The following is a 27,100-nucleotide window of genomic DNA, read 5'->3' as shown; positions in this document are numbered from 1 at the left end:
TCCCACCTACAACAAGTTTCCTCTGCCAAATGTACTCACCCCTATATCCGTCACCGTTCCACGCATTTATGGCCCAGGGCTTCCATCCAACGTACACAGCGTAATTTCCCGGATAAGGGAAAGTATTTCAGGGTTAGAGTTGCCGGGTTAATAGCCTCTCACGAGTTTGCGAAATCCGTGATATAATGGCTAGTGATTACTTTTTCCTCTTACAATCCTTGCGGAATGCATTGAGTCATTGCTCTCGCTAGAATGATCAAAGACATGTTGTTTTTCTCTTTTTTCTTCAATTATTTACGTCTTTTTATCTCCAATCGCTTTCACATTTACTTATTTATTCCCATACCACCCAAAACAGCTCCTTATGTTTTTTTCATTGAGTTTTCAACATGTTAACAATTTAAAATGCACGAAAAACCATATCATTGCATAATGGCATTTTACACAGGCGGTATTCGAACCCACGACCTCTTGTTTGGCAGGCGAGGGCTTTAACTCGTCGTACGACTAAACGTATTAACATACTTTGTCTCAACTTACAACTTTGTTTTTGTTTTTTAGATCATCTATAAAAGTCTTATAGAGTGGTATATCCATCGACGCATTTTTCGTGAGAGCCCGCATTACCCGCACCACGGTAACATGCGTCAGAATTTTTTCTCATAGAAATGAAGCGCACACCCCTGAGACTTACCTTTCAGGAGGCTCGTAAAATACTGTGGAGATTTTCTACCTGTATGTTTTGAGTTTTAATTTCAACCCAAGAAAGAAATACACAGTAGAATAGCGCAGGCGAAGAGGGCTTTCTACAAAAAGAAGAATCTTCTTACAGCTGAAAATACCAGCATAGAAGTAAGGAAACAATTCATCAGATGCTATATATGGAGTATGTTTCTCTATGGAAGCGAGGCTTGGACGTTGACAGCAGCAGAGAAGTCAAGAGTGGAAGCATTCGAAATGTGGTGCTACCGAAGAATGATGAAGATAAAATGGATTGACCGTGTGAGTAACCAGGAAGTGCTAAGGAGAGTAGAAGAAAAGAGAAGCCTCCTAAAACATTAAGCAGAAAAAGGGACAACTTAGTTGGCCACATTTTGAGGCACGATGGTCTGATGAAGACAATCGTTGAAGGACAAGTGGAAGGGAAAAAGGGCAATGGACGGCCCCGAATGAGTTATATTGGACAGGTTATAAAGGATGTAAAAGAGAATAAATATGTAGCTATGAAGAGATTAGCGGATAGGAGAGAGAAATGGAGAGCTGCGTCAAACCAATCTTAGGATTGTTGACTAATGATGATGATGATGTATTGAGTCCTAATCAGGAACTGTCTTTCATATATTATTTGTTTATATTTATTTTCTTAAATCTGATACGAGGGTCTTTGATTTAGGGATGCTTAGAAGTTTTTATAAGAGGAAACTATGTTGGCAAGGATTTGAATGAACTGATTTTCATTTTTTTCTGTATCCAGAGGTTCTTTCGGGACTATTTAGCACTTTTTTAAGTGATTAGGAGGAGGTCAAGGGATTCAAGACTGATATCCACAAGTGCCATTTGGTTGTTTGGGTCTTTTTGAGGAAAAAAAGAGTCAAAAACTCTTGATGGTGCTAGAAATTATTTTTTTAAATTTCGACTCAAAATTATGGAGGCGAAAAGAACACGAAGAGTTGAAAATATGCACGAAAATATGCGTCAGTTAGCATGGTGAATGCATCATTAAACATGTCCTCTTACAATAGCAAGGTATTTGCACACGAGTGGGTGACGCAAGCCCCCGAGCCGCAAGCTTCTCCTCTATTAAGGCTAGGCAGCCACGTTCAAAAGAGCTATCGCCTTTACGAAATAATCTCACGATGCTACCGAGGACACCTCTCTAGGAGACAACTCTGCCTCCGCGTAGAGAGAGATTTGGGGCACCTAACGTGGAGACTATACGCACAATACATTATCCGCTGGCCGAAGGAAAATCAATTCTTTTATTTTCCTTCTTCGATTATTTAATCATAGTAATAACTGAGTCAAGAACTTTCTTGAGAATTCTCCATTCCGATTCCATCAGAACCGGGATGACATTAGGTATGCTTCCGTACCACCAAATTTCGCGCTAAAGAAATCAAAATCACGTAAAATCTAGTCATGAGCCCTGACAGGATGCAGTCTCTGAAATCATCTTAATTGCTGGTTGGACGAGTTGACTTACGTCAGAGTATAGACTTCGGGTATAGTTAAATAGCGTCGCCTGAAAGGCAACAGGTTAATGCGCACGACGTTTCTGTATGTCTGACATGTGTGTGGTTTTTAAATGTATCTATATTTTGCATCTTACTTTTGTAATAGAGGAAACACGGCATAATTCGTGGCAGAGACGAATAAAGAGTTTCTTGAGGGGTTACAAGTTAAAACGAACTGATTCTTATTCAAGAGGGAAATGAAAATTAGAGGAAAAAAATCATGCTAGAAGTAATGTATAGTGTATACGGACTGAGGAGGCTTTGGTATTTCCCACAGTATGCGGAGGGACAGAAACTGGAGGTGGGAAGAGTAGCCCGAAGACCGCATACAACCCTGGTTGTTGGTAGATGGGTAGTAAACCTCAGTCAAATGTGTTCGTAGGCAGCACCTAAATCGATGCCACGCGAATAGCAGTGCAATGCCGGTAAAATACACCCATGCCTAACCTCACAATCAGGCTGCTAAGGTGCCACGAATTTGTAGGTAAACGAAAATTCTTCGTCAGGTCCTGTCTGATAGGACGTCGACCCCAACAATATTCAAATATTTCGGGTGCGGGTCGCACGCGCCGATACAGATTGACTGAGGGATGGCTTGACCTCGCGTCACACGCCGAAGGCAATCGAATGTGACCAATTGCTTTCCTCCTCCGTGCGACCCGACCTCCTCCTCGCAAATGTTAATATCCTTGAAAATCCCGTCGGCCGGGAGGCTCCCGAGGGCATCTTGCACCCAACCACCTCGATCCACGCCCCACCTCATCCACGGCCACCGGGGAATACGCTGAACCACGCTAAACCACGGCCCTTTCTCTTTTTCGCCCCATACCCTTTCCACCTTCCCCTCATTTCCCCTGCCGCGGAGGACCGACAGCCGACAGCTAATCCAGCAGGAGCTCAGTCGCGTGAGGACACTGGCTATTGAACTTCTCCTCAAGCACACGTTCATCCACGGTTTCTAAACCGTAAGGTAAGTAAGTTCTCTCCGTTGATTGACGTGAAAGTCTTTCTTATTTTACGGACATATCGCAGCCTTAAGTGACGTCCTGGACTCGAATGTAAATTGATTCAGGAGTTTAGAGAGTCTATTGCAATGACGGGAGACAAACTATTAGGCATAAGTTACGGAAAGTGCAGTGAACTTTCTTCTTCAGACATATATTTTCTTTGTTGGAATTATAAAATGCAAAAGGCTGAAACCCTACAATGCACTCTTTCAGTTTTTGCATTTTATTTTGTGATATTATTTCGAGCTTCGAGGTGATTCTAGCTAATTACTTCATTCTTTAACACATTGCTTTTGATCCTATGTACGTGTGTCGTGGTTCGAAAAGAATGGAAAGGGAGAGTTTTCAATGCACATTAGCTCCCGCGCAATCCGGTAATTTCTTTTCCCACGCGCTTCAAGATGTTTGATTCGCGCTCTCACTCATACAAATACGACCATGGTGAAAACTGCAAAAACTGTCTTCGAGAGATAATCCGAGCAACACATTCGCGTGCAATTTCACTGAGATGTTCGATGGTTCACCTCACGGCGCATTCCCGACCATCATTCCAAACCCCCATCTCATTAGATAACCTTTTTTTTTTATTTAAGCTATCCAATTAAATCACACCTAACCAGATGTTTATGGTCGCAATATTACAGCGTTGATTCTGGATTGATATTTTCTCACATCACGGAACAGCAGGACTGACTGTGAATTGATATTTTCCTTAAAAAATTATGCAGAGCTTATTTTTTTGTGAAATCTTGCGAGATTACGCGAGCGCATAATTTCCTAACATTATTTGTATTATTCGAGCAGCCCTGTGGTGGGAGAGTAAGTAGTCTCCTATCAACCGCTTTTCAGCGCAAATCTGGCGAAATGAATTTTCTTCCGATACGGAGATAAAATCACCATTTGCCTTTTGTTACAACCGTGGGAGGGATATTGTCTCCATCGAGTGTGAGAAAAGTTATGGCGGTAATGAACAAGAAAGGTTCTGTCTTTCCACAAAGAGCCCAATTGAACAATGCAATCTAAATGTACAATTTTGTTGGTTGTGAAGTGAAAAATTCTGTTGGTTTTGTTTCATATCATTTTGAGCACCTGTAGCTAAAATTACGAAAACTATGCAGAAAAAATAGGTTTTGTACCGAAATACGAAGAATAAATGGGCAAGAACAAAACCAGAATTATATACGGGAGAGATTTTTTCAAGTTTTACAAAAATCAGCCTTCCCCCGAGGATATCAAGTATAACAAATTCTTATGCAAATTGACTAAATCATCGCTATAAAGTCATCACAACTGAGGCTTAGGAATTCTTTATATAAAATAATTATTCAAATGATTATCAAAATAATAGTTGATTTTCCTATGTGTTATGTTCAAAAAGTTGTACTCTTCGAATGCCTAAGCATGCATTCATTTCGAATCGCTTGAAGTCTGTTTGGTTTCTGGTGGTTTTTATGTCATCTCCCACCTCAAACCAAGAGGTAATCAATAACTTTTTAGAAATTCATACGCAAGAGAACTAAATCACATCACACTTATCTCATTAAATATCGGAACGGAGGAGAAGGTGAATTAACTTGACGCAGTCAAAGCTAATCGGTTGCCTTTATGGAGAGAAAGTTTGCTATTGGCGATTCGCAATCCTGTAAATTGACGTGCTCATTTCCATTATTTAAACGAAGCCAACGCCCTACCCGCCAGTTTGGAGAGGAGCAGGTGAAAAATGAAAGTGGATTTGAGTCTTCTTTGAAGGTGTCATCCAAGTCGCTCACTTTATTTTTTAAAAATGTGGCATTGACGCAGGACAAAATCCGGAAAAATGATGATTTCAATAAGGTACTTCTTGCACAAATTCTAATACATTTCGAACAACTCTGTGCGTATGATGGGAAACTGAATTCATGGAATGAGAAAGTAACCACCAAATTAAACAGAACACCGTGCGATAAGAGAATACCCACTCCTCCGGAAATCATATCAAATTTAAATCTTTCAGAATCGATTACCTTACCAAATTAACTTTCATGTAAAGTAAATATCACATGAACTGAAATGATTCGATAGTATTAAAGAGCAAACTTCGTGTGCGGAACCGATTGAATCTTAAAAGGTAGCATCACTTACGCCCGATCGTTCTTTAGTCGTGACGTAATATTTGTGTAAAACTATTGCTGTCATGTCGAAAATGTTCAGGGAGCGTGGAGTACAAGGGCGTACCCAGGATCAAAACGGGAGGGGGAGCCAGGGTTGTTCACGTTGTAGGTACGATTTAAGCATGGAAAATGTGAATGAAATCAACATTTTAAGGAAACAGTAACACCTCTTTATTAGTTTTTAAAATTATTTGCTCGAAAAAGAATTTGCTTCCATATAGACATTTGCGACTTTTGCTTCTAGAGGGGCATTCTGCCCCTCGCTGCGTACGCCCATGGTGTAGGCTATTTTTAACACTTTTCTGTAAGCCATATTTGAAAAATTTTCCTCCATTATTTTCCAATTGTAAAATAATTAAAGATGAGATGCAGGTAAATTTTGACAATGGCCCACTCTATGTACCTTGTAAATTTCAAGACACGGTAAGTTTTAAGAGAATAATTCTTCACAAAATTAAGATAAATAACTAATGGTCAAAAGGTAGGGATTGGTCATCTTTAACAGTCAATTGAGATGTTAAGGAACGAACTACCCACTCAGGAGGCCGTGTGTTTTAGTTACGGTAGAAATTGTTCTCGGCCCGTAACTCCTGCAACAGTGGTGTTCAAGGTACAGTTCCTCGTCATGGTATCACACCAACTGCATTTGGATTTCGTTTGAGAAGACTTAATGCATTGAGTTGCAATTATCCTCCGGCATTCCCCTTTCTCTCCATCATTACCACCTCTACTGACCGGTTAGTATATTGCGGTATCAATCAATACCAGTTTTCACTACCCAAATCCCAAAATGACCGTCCCGACAAACTTTATGGTAAATTTTTATGCATTTAGTTATAGCCATAGGGAGAATTCCTTTCGATTCGCTGACGTGACCCGGCATGTAACTGTAGAAGAATTCATCCACCACAATAACAGTAACGAATGTCACAAAATATCCGCCTTCTGTATAAACTTTAACGTAAATCTTAATATTAATTAATTTTTAAAGTTTTGAACATCATTTTGATAAACATATTCAACCACATTTTTACGTTTTAATACTTCCGCGAAAAGTTCGCCGAAAAACAGAATTTTTCAAGCTGGTCAGCAATCGACAGGCACGTAGCCAGAACTTTGATTCAGGGGAGGAACGCAGTTTGTATACACCTACTGATTTTTTTGCTTTCAATTCCCACACATCGGGAAAACGTAAAATCAATAAATAAATATTAAATAAGCCGGCTATATATTTCGTTGGTATAACGCTGCAAGTTAAATCCATCGTTCGCCGAAGCCCCCTGGCTTCTTGCTGGGCACATGACTATCCTGCTGTCGAGAAACCACGCGTGAAAGTACGTAATTATAAAACCTTTTTTAATACCAATGTTTTCTCATCTAACATTCATCATTACTGAAGGTAAAATACGTGGGGGGGGGTTCCCCGGTTACAACCCCCCCCCCTTTATTCTTTAAAAGAGGCTCCAAAAACGAGTAAATAAATTTTTATACTTCATCTTCATAATTTCATCAATTTAATACAAAATTACTGTTTTGAGTCCTAATAATCACGTTTTCAACCTCAAAAATCCCAAAATTTTCTGGGAGGAGGACCCCCTTTTGCTCTGGGGTGTTTCTTATACGACCCAGAAGGGCCCCAAAATCTCCGGTGACCCCCCCCCCCCATTTTAGAATCCTGGCTACGCTTTCATCCTTAGTACATAGTATTTTTCTCATCTGACATGAGAGAAACTCATAATATCTAACCCTCCATTCCATTGCAGGCAGCCCCGCAAAGGAAGATTTCAGTAAACTATCATTGTTTTTCCATTACGGTATTGCAAGCCGAAGAGGTATTAGCGGTCGGAGAAGAGTTGAGGCATCCAAAAACTTCAGCTTTCGGTCGCGTCTTTCTCAAACACCAGTGGCAGCGAAAGTTACATAAGACCGAAGTGAGCCGAGTGTCGTTAAGAATAAACCTTTCATACCATCGGCCACCTAAATTTAAAAGGGCCTTTTAATATTCCCACAACTCTCCAAATTACAGGCTTTCCCAATGTCGAGGAATGTTGTAGTACGGCCATAGTTATTTCCCTCGAGCGACTAACAGTAAGGGACATGCGAAGGAAGGTATTTCGCAAGAAGGGACAAAATGGGGATTAAATCATCGAGTGCACGGACAATCACCGGCTCCACTGAAGCGTTTAACTGTACAGAATGACAAGAAATTCTTTTCTCAAGGTCTCTTCAACGATCTCAACTTAAGTTTTTCTTTCCTCGGTAAAACGTGTGCGGGTAAAAGATAAAAAAAGTCATAAATTAGAATTTTTCGTTCTCGCTTGTAGAAATTATCTTGCGCTTACTAATTAAAACAATGGATGCTTTCAATCAAAGCCTAAAAAATAAATAATAAAAACAAAATTAGACCCGAGTTTCAGCATTCAATTACTCTCCGACGACGCTCAGGCCGTGTATAACTTTTAAGCATTGTTGATGAGTTTCTACCGAATATTTCAACCATTTTATACAAATTCATTACCATTAAGTAAAAAGCTAATCTATTTCATTTACGTTTAGTCATAGTATCTCCTGACAAAATGAGCATCTTTCAATAAAGAGCTTTCAGCTTCATTTTTGTAGGCTGACTAAAACTGATATTAAATTACTTAGAACCCCTCATCCAAAGGGATGCAGCAAAATTACTCTTTCAAAGATCAAAATAATTGATTTTTCACGCCTCCACATAAATAGGCTTATTAAACTGCAAGGAGACAATTATGGAATGAGGGGAAAATTTGGTAATTCATAAAAGAAGGAATTAATGGACACAAACGCGTTTACTGAGATAAGTGTTGCAGCGCTTCCAATTTGCCGAATGAATTCCGAAGGAAATTTGTTTAAGGAATAATTTATTTGGAAGCTAAAACGTCAATTCGGACATGTTCAGAGGCAATTCTATAGGGATTACTAGTGAGAGAGTATTGAGTAAAGGGAGTGAGAAGCGGAATATATTGCATGACATGAATATTTAATATTACATGTCCTCCATTTATCAGGGATAGCACAAATCTAGCATTACATTTGTTTATGCTAATAACCGGTTCTAGATAATATCATGATTCCCTGTTTATCGCTTATTCATGGTATTCTTTATAGTATAATTTATAAGTCCCAGTTTTAATTTCTACAAGAACCGTGAAATCATAAGTCTAGTCGCTCGTAATGGGATTAACACAAATCTTTATATGCAATTATATTTTATAGACTTTGATATTGTACATTTTTGAAGGGACTGCTTTCACTGACAGATTTCAGTATTTCATACGGAGTGTGCTAGCTCATTACTTTCTATGACGCCTGAGCGGTGTGCAATGCCTTGGGAAAACACTGTTATGAACACTTTCTTTGGATTATCTGAAGGGAAGATCATCTCTCTGTTATTCATCCCTTGTTGCAATAGTTATCAATAAATATTTTCATAAAATACCTTAAAAATTTTAGTTACTTAGCTACGAAAAGTTAAGTACTTAAAGACTTATGGAAATTTTAAAAGACGCAAATAATGATACGAAGAATCACAATCAATTGCCACGCTCCCCATGTTTTTAATAAAACAGGGCTCAAAACCCAACAGAATTTGCTAATTACGAATTAGAGAGCCCAGTTTTCAGTGGCGTAGCCAGGAATTTTGTTCGGGGGGGTCCAAAACCAGGGGGAGGAGGGGAATTAAAAAAAAGGGTACGAAGTAGAGGGTTTTACATTAATTTTGAACACTTATCATAATCGAAAAGGCCTAATTTTTCAAAGAAATCTTTTATGAATTCATGATTTTTCAATATTTGGTTTTCTTTTGCGATTCAAAGTAAGTTTATTTATATTATGGGACCCCTTGGAACGCCCCCCCCCCCCTCGCTACGCCACAGCCGGTGTTCTTGGAAAAGGCATCAGCAAGTTCAGAACTGCTAATTTGATCCCTGTTGTCACACGGTTAAAAAAAGTTGCTTCCACTTAGTGCTCCCACGACGCCCAGAAGAAAATTGGAGGAAATCAGAGGAACCGACAAGGTCAATCTTACCTTAGGGAGAACTACCATGTCTAGCGCGATAACAAATGAGCTAAGTTTGCAAGGCTGCGGTCGAAAGCATGAATTTTGTAGAGAACACTGACCTTGGGCGTAGGAAATCAGAATGCTTGACGATGATTGCTATATATTTTAACTCCTTCCGGAAATGGAGACTTGAGCGCCCAGATTCTGGGTCTGTATTTCTCAAATTCTCTTTGAATGCGCAACTTTTTTATGTATTGTTTAAAGGAGCTTCACCTAAAAACAGGCATGGCAAAAGTAAAATACTCTTAAATGGACGTAGATTCTTGCTAAGCTAAAAAAAACCGCACGCGTCTCCCACGAGAAAACTCACTAGCTTTCATTTTCTTTTTCATCGATAAATTGATTCGTGAAATTACAAAAGAGAACAGAGGGATTTATTTCCCCACGTAATACTCGAGCCAATTAAACATTATTACCGTGAGTGGAATAGATTCTTAACTTTTCCAAAGTTTTTACGTTCGATTTTCAAACTTTCAAGGCCATATCTGAATATCCGTAGCCAAAAAATAAAATGGAAGTGATCTAGTACTGAAAACAAAGAAATAAAACATCCTCTAAAAATCGAAATTTAGCAATAAATTGATCTAAACTTATGCATATGTATTAACCTTATAAGACTTCTATGAGGTAATCACAATAATTGATGATAAGATATTATTTGAATGTTTCATAATTCGTACGAAGCATTTCCGAGAAATTACCTATTCATCCCATTGAAGAAGAGACTAAACAAAATTCACACTATCATTAACTCCCGTAAATCTATCGAGTAGATCAGAAGTTTTAATCCATGTTAGCCTTTTGTATCGGTGCTTATAACTTTAACCATCTTACAATTACTGATTAATCTTATTGTCTGCGGTACATTTATTATTACCTATTCAGATTAAGATTTCAATAGCCGTAGAAATGAGGTTGAGTAGATTCTCAAAATTACATCCATAAATCATGCTTTCAAGGTCCGCTTCAGGTATTCTCCAAATGTAACATTCGAGTTTTCTGTCCAACCGTAGGGAATTCAGCAATACAGAGTTTGCAAAAAGGAGTAGCTACCGTGACTCCACTTTAAATGGCCAACATCCTACCATCAACTTAAACCCATAGACAGTTTTACCGCAGAACAGCGAAGCCCAAATAATGACCTTCAGAAAAATTGGCCTCTCCAAAAATAAAAGGTTGATGCGGATGTAAACATTCATTTCCTCCAATGGATTCGCCACTAAAGCATACGCCCTCACCCAGCCCATGATCGAGTTGAGGTCATTGTTATCCCATTAAGAATCGTACAAATCTCCAAGGAAACTGTTGAGGTAAAAGGAATTTCTTACTTAAGAAATAATTACAGTCCGTTTATAGGGCCATTCTTTTACTTTGATGGAGGATCGGGTTGATGGGGTGACTTAGTGTTGGCATTCCGCACCAAGAACCTGGGTTTAACATAGTGGGTGTTTTTCTGATAATGCCCAATCTCTGGTCGAATGCTGGTTGGAAGGCACTGCGACAGTCGAATGGGAAGCCAAGCCGTGATTCTCTGGGCGTCAAAAGCAAGATAATGCCGACGCCCGCGCAGTCTCTCTTCACACTCCCCTCATAGGGCAAGTTAACAAAGCTGTAGGTTGCGACCTCTAAATACCAAAAAACAATTGTACTGTTCGTCATTCTCAATAGCTTTCACTGAAACTGATCAATCGTTTTAAAGCAACTGCTCAGTGGCATACCTTACAACCCTCTGTATTAAAGTTAAACGCGAACACTTTGGCGAAGGGGTCCCATGAAACTGCCTACCTCCTGACAACAAAAATCAATGGAATCATTATGATCCAATTTTGTTTATTTTATACATTGCCCACTTATATTTTTTAAGGTTTCATGAAAATTCTTACAAAAACCGCATCTTTTCCGGTCTTCAACTCTAGTTTTTCATCATAAATATGAGAAATTCTAGCAGAAATTCGACCTTTCCTTTGTATGTGCACCTCACTGTAATTCATCGCAACCTAATCTCCTTGACCGAGAGTTGAAAGATAAGATGACCACGATTCGCCAAACTGAAGGACAATATACGAGAGAAAAATCGGTCTGTTTTCTAAATTTTGTTAATTAGATGTCAGTCAGCGCAAGAAAATAGAAATGAATTGAACAGGAAATATTTGCCAATTATTTTAACGAAAAACTTTGAACATCTGCTTCGGCTCTTAAGATTGGCACTTAACAATTAGTCGGTAGTAGTTCGATTTGCAAAATAGCCAAAGACTATAAAAACTCGGTTTCACTTACCACACTTTCACTGACAAGGAGAAAATAACGTGAAATTTTTAAATAAGATGGAGGAAAAGAATTGTTAAAAAAAATTCCCAGGCCAACAGTGGGAATATACGCGATTTCCAACAAGCTTTTAAAACGTAGAAACTTTAGAAATATTTGTTTAACGTTTTTTTCAATCAGCTCTAGTTAGTTCTGGACAATTTAAATGAAGGAATTAGACATATAAACGGAAGTTTATTGCTTTAAAAAATGTATAATTTCGATATGTAAACCATAACATTGTTTAATAGGTGTATAACGATTGAGATACATTTTGCTCTACGTACCGCAATAAAATCGACGGGGTCTCCTGCCCTAGTCTCTTAATAGGCAATTAATAATCCATCACCAACGTGACATTTTGTACCCTGCGTATCATAATTAAAAGATAAAGGGACAAGTCATGTGTCCTGATTGTAGCCTTTGAAAATAAATTTCAGGAAAATAAAAAGAACGAACTTCAAAATTTTCAATTTTCCATTAAGTTCCCTCACTGTAGAAAATAAATCACTGGAATAGATGAACAGACTTTCCCATACATACTCATGAGGTAAACGCTTTCGCGGAAAGTGAGGTGTCGTAATAGTTTACTCTCAATAATTCTCTTGTGTTCAATATTATTGTCTTCGGTTTCACTTCGCTAACACGGAACACGAGGTAACAACTGATATCTCACCGTCACCAAACCAAGGTTGTCCACCTGCCCGAGGCTGGTGCAGAACAAGACTTTGTTTCCACTTTCGATGTTTTCAATGAGGAAAACGAGTTTTTACAATAGGGTAGTTTCCTTCATCAAAGAAAACGAAAGGCATTGATTACGATTCGTTACCCACCATTAGTGTATTCATAATATAAAAATTATCTGGCTTTAGAAATCCCAGTTTAGACGAATGTTAATAGCCAATTTTGTCAACAAAAAAACTCATTTGAGTAAGGCCAGACTGGCGCTTATGCGATGCCACTCCACGTGACGTCACAGGGACGTCACGTGGAGTGGAATCCAGATGCTATACGAGTAGATACGAGTTTCACATCGTCTGAGATTACCAATGCATGCATGAGGCACAGAGCTCAGGGAAACATGTCTTAATAATCACCTATTAAAACTGGCTAAGGTCGGAAAGTTTTCTTCGTTTGATAAGGTATTAATAATCCTTATTTAAGCAAAGCACTACCAGCTAGCAGGGTACTCATCTACCTGCTAGCAGCCTGCGTCGTATCAGCGCTCAAGTCTCGCCCCAAGGTCACCTCCCAAGGCGGGATGGGGAACCAGAAATGCGTCACATGGGCTTTTCCCAGCATTCATACTCAGCCGTCGCGTTTACGCACGCTTGAAAATTTTCACTTTTCATTTAATCGCGAAAAATAGATATCGTCATTTAAAAAGTCTAAAAGCGTGAAATGCGTACTCCAGGAGTAATAATAATAATAGGAGTAATAATCTTTCGATTTAGGAAATTAAAAAATAGGAAACCACCCTATTTTTCTCTCATATATGCGGATCGCATGAGCGGAAATTCATATCCCAACTGATGAATAGTTAATCGCAAAAGATTACGAAAGGACGGATCACTGCCCCATAACTCGCCTCACAGGGCGAGGGCCATGAGTCCATTCGTGTCTGTGGCGGATTAAATTCATTGTTTTAGGGATAGAGGCGGTCCATCAATTTCCTCAACGCCTTAGTGGTATGTAATAGGTACAATCAGCGAATGTGTGTAAGTCTGATATGCGTAAGCAAGTGGCTTGTAAATATTCATCAATAACTTTTTAACGTTGTTTTCAAGCTTGTGGGATGAAAGCTTTCATTGGAGAAGCTCCTTAAGGGTTAGAATCTTTTCACTTTTTTCGGAAATTACGGTGAGCGGCCGGTCCTCCCCTCTTAATCCTCCATTGACTCCTGTACCTTCCAAGTATTAGTGATATCCATCAGTGGAGTAGTGAGGGTGTAACTTGCGTCTTTGCTGATTGTGAACAGGGGTGCCGACTTACAAAAAATATTGGGGGGGCCCAAACCGGGGATCTTGCCCCGAAAACATTATAAGAAGTGAGTTTTAAGTTTTTTAAGCATTTTAGAAGAGTCACATGATCAACATTAGAGCCCTGATAACTATAATCTCGATATCTGGACACTCCGGGGAAAATCGACAAGCCTGACACATTTTTACTCACACCCATAACGAATTTTTAAGGGGGCTCGGGCGCCCTCAAGCCCCATGGAGTCGGCGCCACTGATTGTGAAGTAGGTAGAACAGTGTATGGAGATAATAAGTACGTTCTATCCGAGGATTTTTATCCACGCTGAGGTTGTAACGAAATCCTGAAACATACCGCTTGAATATAAATATAATATCCAAATCCGGGGAAACATTGATCTTTGAAACAAATCCGGGCATGAGTGGTAGAGAACAGTTGCGCATTGAATTCTTACGCATCGAACTATGTTCAATTAAGTGATATAAATTATTATATGGTTCTGAGAAGGGACGTGATAACGCCTTCGGGGGCCCCGTGGCTGAAAGCAAAGAGGGGCCCCTTTGACTCTCCCATAATAACACTTCTTTACTCTGTTAGTATCCTTCTGAATCGCTCCCTCTCGATGTTCAAGGCCTAAAATTGACTTTTACGTTTACTTACCGCCTTGAATATCGTACGGCTACTTGCTACAATTTATCGCGTCTATTTGAAGCTCCCTAACCTTGTAGCCTCAATGGTATTGTTTCGGCAACCCTATTGCACTGGATGCGCCCTGATACTCGCAAAAATATTATCCAAGATAACTAAAAGATAGGATAGTAAATATCTAGTTAAATAGCCATGGACAAAGACGATATGATTCCTGCACAATTTGGGCACTAATCCTATAGAAAATTATTTCACTTAATTGATTCACAGCTAGTATCTCACTACAAATTTCAGTTGGGCTTAGGTTTAAAGCAATATTTTCTCCCAATTCATTCACTTACTCATTATGTACATTGAAATCATGCCAAATCCTATTAAACGTGAAAATATGAGAAAACTATGGTGAGTTATCGGAGACGTACGTGACACATTTTTCTCAAAAAAAAGCACGAGCACTGAGAACTAACACATGATGCTTTATCTACGCTTAAGAAAAAGAGCACAAATTTTCTTTTTATGAAATTTTTTCCTACTTATTTTCTTCCTTAGGACTTATTGTCAACCCACGACCACATAAACTCAAAATGAACCGATTGTGGATTCTGGCTGCCCTAGTGACGCTTGCCACACTGACCCATGGCTACAAAAAGGGAGCACCCAAGGAATCGTGCGATGATATGAAGCCAGAGCACGGAGTCGACCCAAAGACCACCAAGTTTCCGTACTCCATTACGCTTTCGAAGAGCAAGATTCCCCCAGGAGGCAAGGTTACCGGTAAGTTACCATAGCATAAGTAATTCCCAATCAAATACTCAGACTCCGATTAATCGTGCCGTTTTTACCTTTAAATTAAATCACTTAAATGCATGCGACTTCGAAGAAATTTGGCGCGCACATCAGAAAAAATTGCATTTTTTGTCGAGTGCGGAAAAATGTAGGCATTTTGACCTCTTGATGTGGGTCCGAAAGCAAAATAAAATTTAGTCTTCTGAGGTTTCCATGTTTAAAAAAATCAAGGAAAAAAGTGATTTTTTTGGTGGAAATGTCGTTTCCGAAGTTTTTGAGCAAGGTAACAACGATGGAAATACACTAATTTGAAAATAAAATCCAACCGCGAAACTTGTAATGTCCCGAGGGTGGTCATCGCCTAGATTAGGGTGCCGAAAGGGAAGTTGGCTACCACGGTATCGAACCATAGGTCATCAAGAGTGCCCAAGCCTATCGTGTAACATGCCTGCAATATTTATTAATCAATTCAAATATCATTGCATCCGTGGATATATAATTTATTCTGCGAACGAGCACCTAAAACATTATCATGCCCGAATGGAAATGACGACCAAATTTGCCTGCGCGGGTGTCACTCGTAAGGGAGGATATATTGAGGTTTTTCAAATAGTAATTGGTGGTAAGGACCATTGGTTCAACAGAAGAGGTGTGTTAAAAAAATAAAGGGAGTTTTAGTCTTTTGAAAAAAATATTTATTCTTCTACCTTAATGTTGTCGCCTTCATAATAGTCCCCATTAGATACTTTGCACTTTTGCAACAACTTCTTCCAATCCTCGAAACATTTCTAAATGCAGTTTTACACTGGGCACGCACTTGCACAATCTGACGTGTGTACAAAATAGCAGTCAAAATTGCGTCGTGTAAAGCGGTGAATTGCTAGTACACATGCGTGGACGTGAGGTGGCAAAATAGCCTCTGTTCTAATTTCGTTCGTGCATTCGCGCAATTCCAAGCCATTTCAGAAATGTATGCAGTTCTAACCTGTGCAATTCCGTGCCCCGTGTAAAAAGGCCTTAAGAGTCCAACTTTGGTTTAGCCTTAAGCTTTGTCTGAGATTTCTATTAATGCCATCCATGCTTGTAAAACGACGGCCCTTTAATTTTATCTTTATTTATAGAAATAGGAAAAAGTCACACGGAGCCATTTTCGGCGGACATGGAGTCTGGAGCATCGTTACAGAATTGTTTTTGGCCAAAAGTTCACGAACAAGCAATGAAGTGAGAGTCGAAAATCGCAGAACTCTTATAACTGCGTCTAATATTCGCGGCTGCCACAGACAAAGTAAACAATGAAAGCAGCTGAAAGTTTCATCGTACTTCAGGAGCAACATAATTAAAATATGACAATCGGACTATCAAACTCGCGAGAAATAAAAAATTTAATACCCGTTTTTTCTTAACACACCAACCATAGCTATTACATAGCATGCGTGTACAACGGATAAAAATGTTTTGCGATCTTTCGGAAAAAAGACTTTCCTCTGGCAAATGATATTTAGAATAATTTTATGGCAATACCGATCTTGTAACGCGTGAATTGTTTCATTGCGCTCAAGTTGTTTTTAGTCAAAAACACGTTTTATCGTGTTACCTTTTGATTAGACATTTCAAAGTTCAGTCGAGACACTGAATATACAGTATTTGACTAACTGATCTAATATAGTATAATTTGATAATAAAAAAACCAGTCGTGTTATCGTATTGCATTTATAATTCTTCTTGCCTTTTTTCATCAGACAAAAGTATAGTCTTTCACCCCATTAAAATGTAGCCCTTTGATGACACCCTTTGATACCTCTCTTTTCGTATTCACAATAATTAGCATCTTTTTCTGTATACGTAAGTAATTCTTGCAAACCACCTTGGATGTATCTTACGAAGTTACTATTTTTGCGTCAGCTAAAGTTGCGAGGACGATCACTGCTGTTGCTTGGTTCTAGCATATACCTCTATCACAGTTGCCCGATGCATTTTCCTCGCAGAAGTTCCAGTTTACGTTTAGTCCTTAATGCTTATGTCATGAGGAACGTAGAGAAACAAATCGGCAGATACCTCGTAAGTTTAATTTTCTTCGGATGAATTGATGAAGATAATTTTTGATACTATTTACCCATACAAGACTTGACGATGTTGACTCAACGCTCTCCGACGATTCCATTTTTTTCCTCAGTTGCCGAGTTTCATTAGGATTCAATCCAGCAGCCATCATCTTTCGTTTCGTCCGCTTATCTCTCAAAATACTTCTTCATTAGGGAGGAACCTTTTGCTCCTTCTTGCACTTAAACGCAAAAATATCGCATAATTTCAAATGTTCCTTTAAAAGCGTTTGAGTTTTGTACTTCAATAAAACTCAAATTTTGGCCTATTTGCATTTTCCGTACGTCCGTTCCGTTTTAGTCTTCCTGTGGTACCACTAAATCCATTTAGTCACACACATAATGGAAGAAAAGCACAGTTCGCACACCTTTATAGCCACTCGAGAGGCCTCTTCATAGACCGTAGGCTCCTTTCCTGCGTTCTCGGATCTAAAAATATTTCATCACTTCTCTAAGTGTTGGTAATATCGATTTGTTTAACGCCGACGAGGCGCCAAATAAGGAACAAGTCGTCTCACGACGCATCCTTTTTTACTTTCTACCATCTTCCGATTTACATTATCCAAGATGAACGCCCTCCTAGCAGCACACGTGGGATGAATTTTGCTGCACTCGAGGCGTGGGAGGGGGAGAAGCGAGCGGGGAGGGGAAGGGATCGGCCAGCCGCTCTTGTTTCCGCGACGCTGCGTGGGCGTTGGAATATTTTCTTCGCGGACGCGGACTCAAAATAGGCATTTTGAGGCTAAACGGTGGCAGATACGTCAAAATGCACGAAATTTTTGTTCTGGAAGGGCAGTAACTCGGCAAAATCTATAGAGAACGACCATAAAATTTTACGTTTTTTGAATTTCGACCTTCCCCCCCCCCCCCTAAATCGCATTTGAGCGAGGGTCAGGGGTTCACCTAGAGGTCTCAAATTTTTCAGGCCTTATTTTTGATCGGTCCCACAACTTTTTTTCATTGGGCCAGATGGATTTGAAAAAAATCGATTTTTCCGATCCGCCCTAATATACAGTATTTGACTAACTGATCTAATATAGTATAATTTGATAATAAAAAAACTAGCACAGGTAGTTTTAAGCGCAATTTCATTCCTAAATTTAGTCATACAGATGCGATAAGACTCCGCCTACCTAGGAATATTTCAACGTTTAATACTCAAAGAAAAAGCAGCAGGCGACGATATCTTACAACGTACCATGCGAAGGGTTGAGATGATAAGCTAGTTGAGTCGTTATAAAATTTTTAACATACGTCACGTTAAAAAAACATCCTTTTTAGAAAAATATCCATTAAATATGCGCTTTGAGGTTAATAGTGCAATATTATAAGAAATTAGGGAAATTTTGTCCATGCATTTGTCAAAACTAAGCATATGAACAGATCCCGCTGAGCTGGGAAATAACGGCAAAACGATTGTCTAAGAATTCAACCGAATTTTGACAAAAGGAAAGAAATATAATTAAATCAGCTGACGCTCCTCAACTTAATTGCACACGAGATAGCGGAAGGAAAATTACATACCAACAGTATTTTCTATTTTTGTACCATTAAAATAATCTTCGTCAGGAAATTTTACAATGTCAGTTTTTCACGTTCTCAGGTATAAAAAATCTCATCCAACTATGAGAATATAGTGAAGATAATCCCGAGGGCATTACTTGGGATAAACCATCCGAAAAAATACCAATTTTTTCACGGCCAGAGGAGTGACACCAGGATTACGAAGCACGGTGACAGATAAAGATAAATTAGCAGGATTCCCCCATTTCATACTATAAAATTCTGAAACACCGCGCCGGTACTCGCCCCTCTGAAATAGTAAGGCAAAACCGCCGATCCCCGGAAGGCAATTCGCGGATAAGACCCTTGGAAAAAGGAGAATGTTTCCCCTACGGAGTATAATTTGATATGCAATACTCTCGGAAATGATCGAGGTTTAAAGAATACCTATCTGATGGAATAGTATTAGTCCTCCAAAAGCGCCAAAAAAGTGCTCGCCCAAACCCAGACAACACACTTGGTGTAATACAGTGGCGCAGCGAGGGGGGTTTTCGGGGATAAACCCCCCCCCCAGAGCTCAGACAATTTTTTAAGTTTAATCTATTTTATTTATTTGGATTAATATTACTTATAGAATAGTTTAAGGATTAATAAAATATCCCTCAGAGGCCGTAAAACTCACCATTTTGAACCATTTATTTCAATTTTTTCTGGCGGAGGGCCCTCGCACCTCCCGATTACCCTGGCAGGTATGCCATACACCAAGACACCCCAGTATTGGTTGCGCCTGAAACCCCCCCTAGCCTTAATTCCTGGCTGCGCCCCTGGTGTAATACACCTGTATTACAGCTGTATCACGTGTAATTCACATGTAATACAGCTATAATACATTTTTATTACACCAAGTGTGTTGTCTAGGACAAGCCATGATAACCTCGGTCTACCCGGATTAACATTCACGGTTCAACCCTTAGAACTGCTATAAGTAAAAAAGTAGCGAGAGAAAGTGACCCACACTTTAGGTCATTTTCATCGGGGAAGGAACGAGAGAGAGGCAACATTGGCATTAACCAGCTCTAAACGAAATACGCCAAAGGGATCACGGCGTAACGACCTACCCGACGGACAGGTTGCCGTACTCTAAAGGCCGTTTTACACCGGGCACGTCATTGCGCAAACTGACGAAGGAGCAATCAAAATTGCGTCGACTATAGCGGTGAATAGCTAGAATACGTGCAAGAATGTGTTGATGCGAGACGGCAAAATGGCCCCTGCTCTAATTCCAAGTTCGCATTCTCGCAATTTCGTTTTGATACTAACCTGCGCAATGACGTGGCCAGTGGAAAACGGCCTTAACTATAAGTGCCCTTCGCACAGTATTCAAGCGAAGATCGTGCAATGCCTAAAAATCTTGACACCGCCGGAATTTGAACCTGGGCCAACACTCAAACCATTACACCAATCCGATCACCTACATTAAGTGGGAATGGAGCCTACGGGAAAAATCGGTATGAAAACTCGAAAGGCGTGATTCACTTTGGAACTTAGAGCCAGCTTCTTAAGGGCCAGTCTTCGAATTTCAGAGAGACTGTCTGGTCCCTACGATGCTACGTATTTTCAGATGAAGCAAAGACAGATTCATAATCCAGGCTCAGTCTTAAAGCGCTGTACAACATTAATGTATTTTTCATCCGGGGTAGGACGGAAGGGTGGTAAACCCCTTACTCTCCCTCTTGTCTCCCATCCATTACTGGGCTATGCCCCAGTGATTGCCAAGGAGTTAGGTGTTGTAAGGGCCAGCGTATAAGTACAAAGAGGAGCAAGATTAGCCTCATTACCTTCCATTGCAACCAGTAAAATACAAATTGAAAGCCAAAAAAATTATGGAAAATAAAAACTACGCCACACACTGTGCTTTTGCTTCATTTTAAAGCAATTTTGACAGAAAAAAGCCATACTGCACATCGTGTAAAAATGCTGAGTAAACTCTGTCATCTCGGCATGAAGAAAAATCCTGTGGATTCAGCCTTCAATAACTTCAACTTAACAAATACTCTCAACACCTGGTATAAATATATTCCGCAACTTAGGAAACTACATATTTATAGCTTACGAATGCCTGTAATCATCATCTTTCATAGAACTACTAAAAGGCAACATCCATATCACCAATCAATTCCAAGACTTAGACTGTGCGTGAAAAATTAGATATTGATCACCGTTGAGGTTTTACTATTTTTTATCCCCAAACCGTATAAATTGTATCCTCCCAAGTGATATTCACAAATCATTTATGTATTTCAGTGACATTGTCAGGATCAGACAGCGAAACCTTCAAAGGATATTTTGTTCAAGCCCGTGTCGGAAACAAGGCTGTCGGACACTTCGATGAGGCTCCTGGGGCTGGTTTTGTGGATTGTCATGGCTCGGTTAAGGTAAGCCAGACCAACAATATAGTGATAAAAATTTGCAATGATTATATTGATTTCCAGAAACGAAGAAAATAGTTGAACACACCAAAGAAAGTGAAAAATCACAAGTTGGTGCCATTACACCACCCACTAACTAAAAGAGACTGCCATTGAGCATAGATGGGAGATTCAATAGACTGAAAAGATTCAATTGCATAAGGTGCTCTAGATTTAGCAAAGGGTAATATTTAATTGTGATATCATTAATAGTACTATTAAGAAAATGCACTCACACCCCATAAGAGATTCACGCCAGAATGCAGGCAATATCTCACTAAACCTAGGTCTCTGAAAACTACCTAAAGAATTTCAAAAGAGAAAAATTATGCATACCACAACAAAGAGGGTTCACTGGAAATTAATTTGCTTGCTTTCCTGGGGCACCAAAATTTCTTGGACTCGGACAATGTCATCTGCAGTGGTGCCGATGGGGCCTGAGGGGTCCTAGCCCCCTCAAAAATTCGTTATGGGTGTGAGGAAAAAATGTCAGGCATGTTGATTTTCCCTGGAGTGTCCAGATATCAAGATTAGAGTTCTCAGGGTTCTAATGTTAATCATATGACTCTTCTAAAATGCTTAAAAGACTTAAAACTCACTACTTATAAAATTTCCCAGGGCAAGATCCCCGGTTTGGGCCACCCCCTTTATTTTTTGTAAGTCAGCATCCCTGGTAATCTTTGCATACTATACATGGAATGTCGCCATAGATCGGTACCTCAGCTACCCAAATTCTTAAGTGATCTTTGTTCATAGGCGGATCTACACGGGGGACACGAGGGCACCTGCCCCCCCCCCCCAGTTTTTCAAAAACATGCAACATTTTTACTACGGTCCTATTATCATTGCGCTTGTTTTGTATTACAAGGTATCCTTATGCCTCCCTCCCCTCCCAGAACAAAATCCTGTATGCGGCCTTGCTTGGCTTACTTAAGGTAGTCTTACGTGGGGCATGCAATTGCGCTGGTTAAAACTGTATTAATTTCTCATTATGGCATGCAATTTTGCAAATGCATAAACTAAATTGGAACAGGCTATTTGCCATCTCACATCCATGCATAGTCACATCTGTATTAGCAAATTACTGCTTTACACACGCAATTTTGACTGCATCTTTGTACACATGTCAGATTGTGCAATTACGTGCCTTGCGTAAAACAGCCTTTACAAGGGAAAAATTCAAATCTCCTTGAAATGTGGTGCCACCAACAAGGATGACCACTACATGGACTTGGGTATTTAGGTGAGAATTACTGTAGGTACATGCATATACAAATGTACCAACTTATTAACTTTGTAGTTCATAATGTTAAGTGCACATAGTGATACATAATGATTAAAGAAAACAGGTTGCACATAATTTTTTATCACCTATATTTAACAAGTGTAAGATTCCTGCTCTGCCATATGCCAACAACTGAATTATTGAGGAAGCAAGCAATGATGCCCCATAATTCTGACTCAAAGCGTTTGTACAGATTCATGATCAGACAACTAGCCAGTAACATATGCCTCTCAATAAAGCAACAAAAATTCTGAGCGAGTTAAATCATTTTATTTTCCTTTACAGTCTGGAATTACTCACTCCAGCAACAGTGAGAAGAAAACTGTTTCATTGACATGGAATGCACCTAAAAGACTTTCGGAGAAAGTAGTGTTTTGGTAAGCATTTTTTCTTAAATCACTCCCCTTTCCAATATACAAGGTAGTACACTCCTCGGCCAAGTTCCCAAACTCTCCTACTCTTACTTTCCTGACCTCCTCCATTCACCCTTTCCTATCACAGGCAATTTTCTTAAAATTGGCACCAAGATAAATTTGCCATAGAAACCAAACTAAAAACCACAAATAAAATTATCATGAATGGATTCTCTCAACAAATAATCATGTGGGCTTCCTCCTTGAGGGATGATAGCTCTACTGAATTTCAGCAAAATCAACAAGTCAGATCTCTCATGGAAAAGGTGTGACAAATGTTATGAAGTAATGTATGTTACTTTCATGTCAAGTGTACCAAACATTGGCACTAGTAATTTTCCTACACTGCCAAGTCATCACAATAATTCAACGCACCATTTGGATTAAGACTTAGGATTGCAAATTATGTATTTTAATTGCAGTAAGAAAATGTTATGTCGAAACCATTATAATGAATTTCTTCTGCAGGGTGACCATGGTGAAGGATGGAGCAACATTTTGGGTTGGTAAAAAATCAAGTCAACTGGAAGTAAGGAACTGATAAGTAAGTAGCAAATATATGTGCCTGGAAAAGCTATGAAGTATTGGATATCTAATAAGATAATTAAGGGGCACCCAGGTCTTCCCATAATTTGAGGATTCACAAAATGGCTATGTTTTTACTAAGTCAGCATTCCAATTTTCAGATAAGAAATGACAACTCACATTTTTACGTACTAATGTTTTCACTTTAGCTGACATGATTCAATTCATCCTCGTATGATGACACCCCGATTGTCACTATTTTGTGACAATCTAATACATAAATTACTCTTTATGCATTGCATATTATTACTAACATCCTCACATTTGGCTAAAATAAAAAATTGAATGGGGAGATGATCTTGATGTGCAATTTCTTATCCAGGAAAAAATATATTTTTAACACGAATTAGCAGAGAAAATAATTTTTCTGGAAAATGCTGTGGAAATTTAGTCTGTAAACAATAATTCCCTCTACCCAAAATTTTATTAGCAAACTGTTGATACACTAATTTTCCTAAACAACCCAGGACATTACCTCGGGTCATGAGTTGTCCACAATTCCTGAATCTCAAAATCACTTTTGCCGTAAGTGATCTAGGATTGAGTTGCGTACATATTTAGTTTTCAAAGCAGTGTAGAATCCAGGACTAAATCTTGGGGGGGATTTGGAATGCCCCTCCTCTTTTGAAAAAATGTCCATAATTTTGTCAACAGTGTTGCATACACTCATAGGATGTTTGGGTTGCCCATCAAAGGTCAGATCATCCTCCACCTATCTCAATGCTACACAAAGTTAAGGGTCCCCTAAACACTAGGTACAGGAGGCTGTCAACCGAAGGCATGCATGGAAAAACTAGAATTTGTACCACTTTGAATTTTTCTGGGCAATAGTGTGGTAATTCAGGATTTTTTGCATTTTCATTCAGATCATTTTCCATTTTTATTCGGATAATTTTCCACCTCCTAGTGAAACTTCAACTCTTCAGAAAGTGGTTTGTGAATTTGCATCCATCAGTGAAAGAGTTGCTCAGTACCTCAGAGGGTTTTATGTAATAGACACACTTAATTAGTTACTGCAGTCAGGATTCCTCATCCCTCCAAATAATATTCCAACATGAGCCCACTGGATTTTCCATACCAGACACTAGGCTTAAATTTAAAAGTTTTTTGTTCATCCTGGTACAACGCAACATGTACAGAACCGAAATACACCGAACCACTAACAATGAAATTTCTATTTTCCCAGTCCTGTTATATTTGTTACATGTAAGTTTTATTGCATATACCATCAAAATTAAATGCACTGTAAAAACAACTGCAAAAAAAACAAACAAAATGAATACCTTACCTCTTCATAGACAGTTGACGAGGATATTACCACAACATGCATAAAATCTATTGGCTTTTCAATTAAATTCTCTAATATGTTCTTCTAGAGCAAACACCTAAATTCGTATAAATAACTAAAAGGATACCTTAATGTAAGGACAGCATATTTAGCACAAGAATTGAATTTGCATAATTACCAAGCAATAGCAAATCAAGAAGAGCATTCATAAACCTATATGTAATGATTTCCTTCAAACACAAATGAATATTTATTGTAGAAAATAAGACTTTTGAACACCAAACCAAGCTGAGAATCTAAAAAAGCTAACTTTATGACAGAAAATTATTAAAATAGAGCATTTTGTTAAAATTTAATTTTTGCTCACTATAGCAACTTAAATTTTGACCAACTTGTTAACTGGGTAGCAAAGGACAAGAAACTTTAACTAAATAAAGGTTGAGGAATTTTATTCACCTGAGGATATACGGCTTGGTAGACGTCCTTAATCTTCTTATTTCCCTAAGTACTCGCCAACAGATGGAGACTGGATTGAAATTTCACAGGTGAAAATATATCCCAGAGAATATCCACCAGATATTTTGATAGCAGCTATTTGAATTCCAGTCTTCACGATACCTTTCCATAAATAAGGAAAAATACTTAATAATTTAAAATTTCAAATTCAAGTGTGCTTATTAAAATATTTTAGTAAAATCTCTAACATTTTACTTATCAAGCCTATGCCTCAATATGATTCACTAACAAGAGACCCAAGGCCAAGACAAAAAATATATATAACACAACACACTCACTACTGCCAACATTTCAACTGCTTTGAGGAAAACTGTAACTGATGCTATGTAATTTTCAGCACACTTGATGAGGAAATTACTTCAAGTTAATTAATCTTCACTTCAAACAAACAAATCCTGTTTTCGGCACCTCATATCTTTTTAAGGTAACAAGATTGCAAGTTCTTGAACACTTTGAGTGCAGTATGGGATGTTAGTAGATAATGGTGGGAGGGACAAGGATGTTAACATCTAGTGATCTAGTAATCGTGACAACAAAATGTAAACGGGGAAAAATGAGGGGGTGATTGAGAAGGGGGAGATGAATTTCATGCTCTGGTTTGGGCTGCGGGAAGGAACGACAAATGGAAAACAGAAAGCATGATGAATCACAATTTGTAACTGCTTATTTACAGCATCTGCTCATTATATGGAAAACCCTTGTTTCATAGCCACACCTACATCATTCAAAACTAATTTCTTTATACTGAATATGAAAATTTTTAAATTTAAGACCCTTCTCCCTTCTTGTACACTTCTCCAACTTACAAACTTAACATCTCTCCCTACTGTGAAAAAATTTAATCAAAACTATATCCCATATATATCTTACACCCCTACATAGTTTCCATCCATACTAACACACCCATGTGATTCCCTTCCCCTAGCTCTAGGCCAATGATAGCTATTCTGAATTAATTCTGTCTTCTCATGAGAATAAAAGCTTGCGACCAGCAAATGGTAAAACTCAGAAAATTGAAATTAGTGGAAATGTAAGAGAATTAATTATGAAAACAAGAGATAATATATCAGGTAATGGCAGGGTTATACTGAATATTATACTGATTTTAGTTCTCATGTGCAAAATATTTTAACAAAGGAGGAGGAATAGTCACAGTTCAAACCAGGTTAAGGATCAGTTTTCTCAGATTAGAAAATATCAGATGCTTCAGTATGGATTGGTACCACCATCAGGGATGAGTCGAGATGTAGGATTTTGTCCTCATCATTAATGCTTCCCATTCTTGCCAGGTATTGAAAAAGATGTAAAGTTTCCTTCCAAAAAGTGGACTGGAGCATTTCGAACACGCATACCGCTAAGGTGGGAATTAAAATCCATTCTTGAAATATCCCTGATGATAGTGAACAAGGCTGACACAAATATTGAAAATTCAGAAATTATTACTTCAGCCAAAAAACTGAAAAGTTGCTCCGCAATATGACCTGGGAAACTTATCACCAAGTTTTACTTTATTGTAACCATGAGTTACCAATAACTCTTCCAAAAAAGTACAGAAATTAACAACAAAATCAGAGGTAGTTTGACAATAGATGCAGCAGTACTTTTAAGAGCAATTGGTTCTTAACACGATTTACAATTTGAACGCCAGTATGGTAGTCAAAACCAGGGTAAATCAAGGAAGAATTAATGGAAATTAATTATTATAAAATAACAACAGAAATATTTTTCTACTTTTGCTCTAATAATCATT

At 38.7% G+C, this 27,100-nt stretch overlaps 1 protein-coding gene across 1 annotated transcript in view; it reads left to right on the top strand.

The window, feature by feature from the left end:
* Positions 1–3,098: 3,098 nt before the first annotated feature.
* Positions 3,099–27,100, top strand: part of LOC124155796 (putative defense protein 1) — a 25,207-nt gene continuing 1,205 nt past the window's right edge. The window contains exons 1-5 of the mRNA XM_046529898.1: positions 3,099–3,204; positions 14,957–15,181; positions 21,100–21,230; positions 22,834–22,925; positions 23,430–23,505. Coding sequence (XP_046385854.1) covers positions 14,992–15,181; positions 21,100–21,230; positions 22,834–22,925; positions 23,430–23,502 — 486 coding nt within the window. The 5' untranslated portion in view covers positions 3,099–3,204; positions 14,957–14,991 and the 3' untranslated portion in view covers positions 23,503–23,505. The remainder of the gene's footprint in view (positions 3,205–14,956; positions 15,182–21,099; positions 21,231–22,833; positions 22,926–23,429; positions 23,506–27,100) is intronic.

Source organism: Ischnura elegans, chromosome 3, assembly GCF_921293095.1.
Source record: "Ischnura elegans chromosome 3, ioIscEleg1.1, whole genome shotgun sequence".
Taxonomy (NCBI): Eukaryota; Metazoa; Arthropoda; class Insecta; order Odonata; family Coenagrionidae; genus Ischnura; species Ischnura elegans.
Note: the sequence above shows the minus strand (reverse complement) of the source record. Positions and strands in the feature narration are given on the sequence as shown.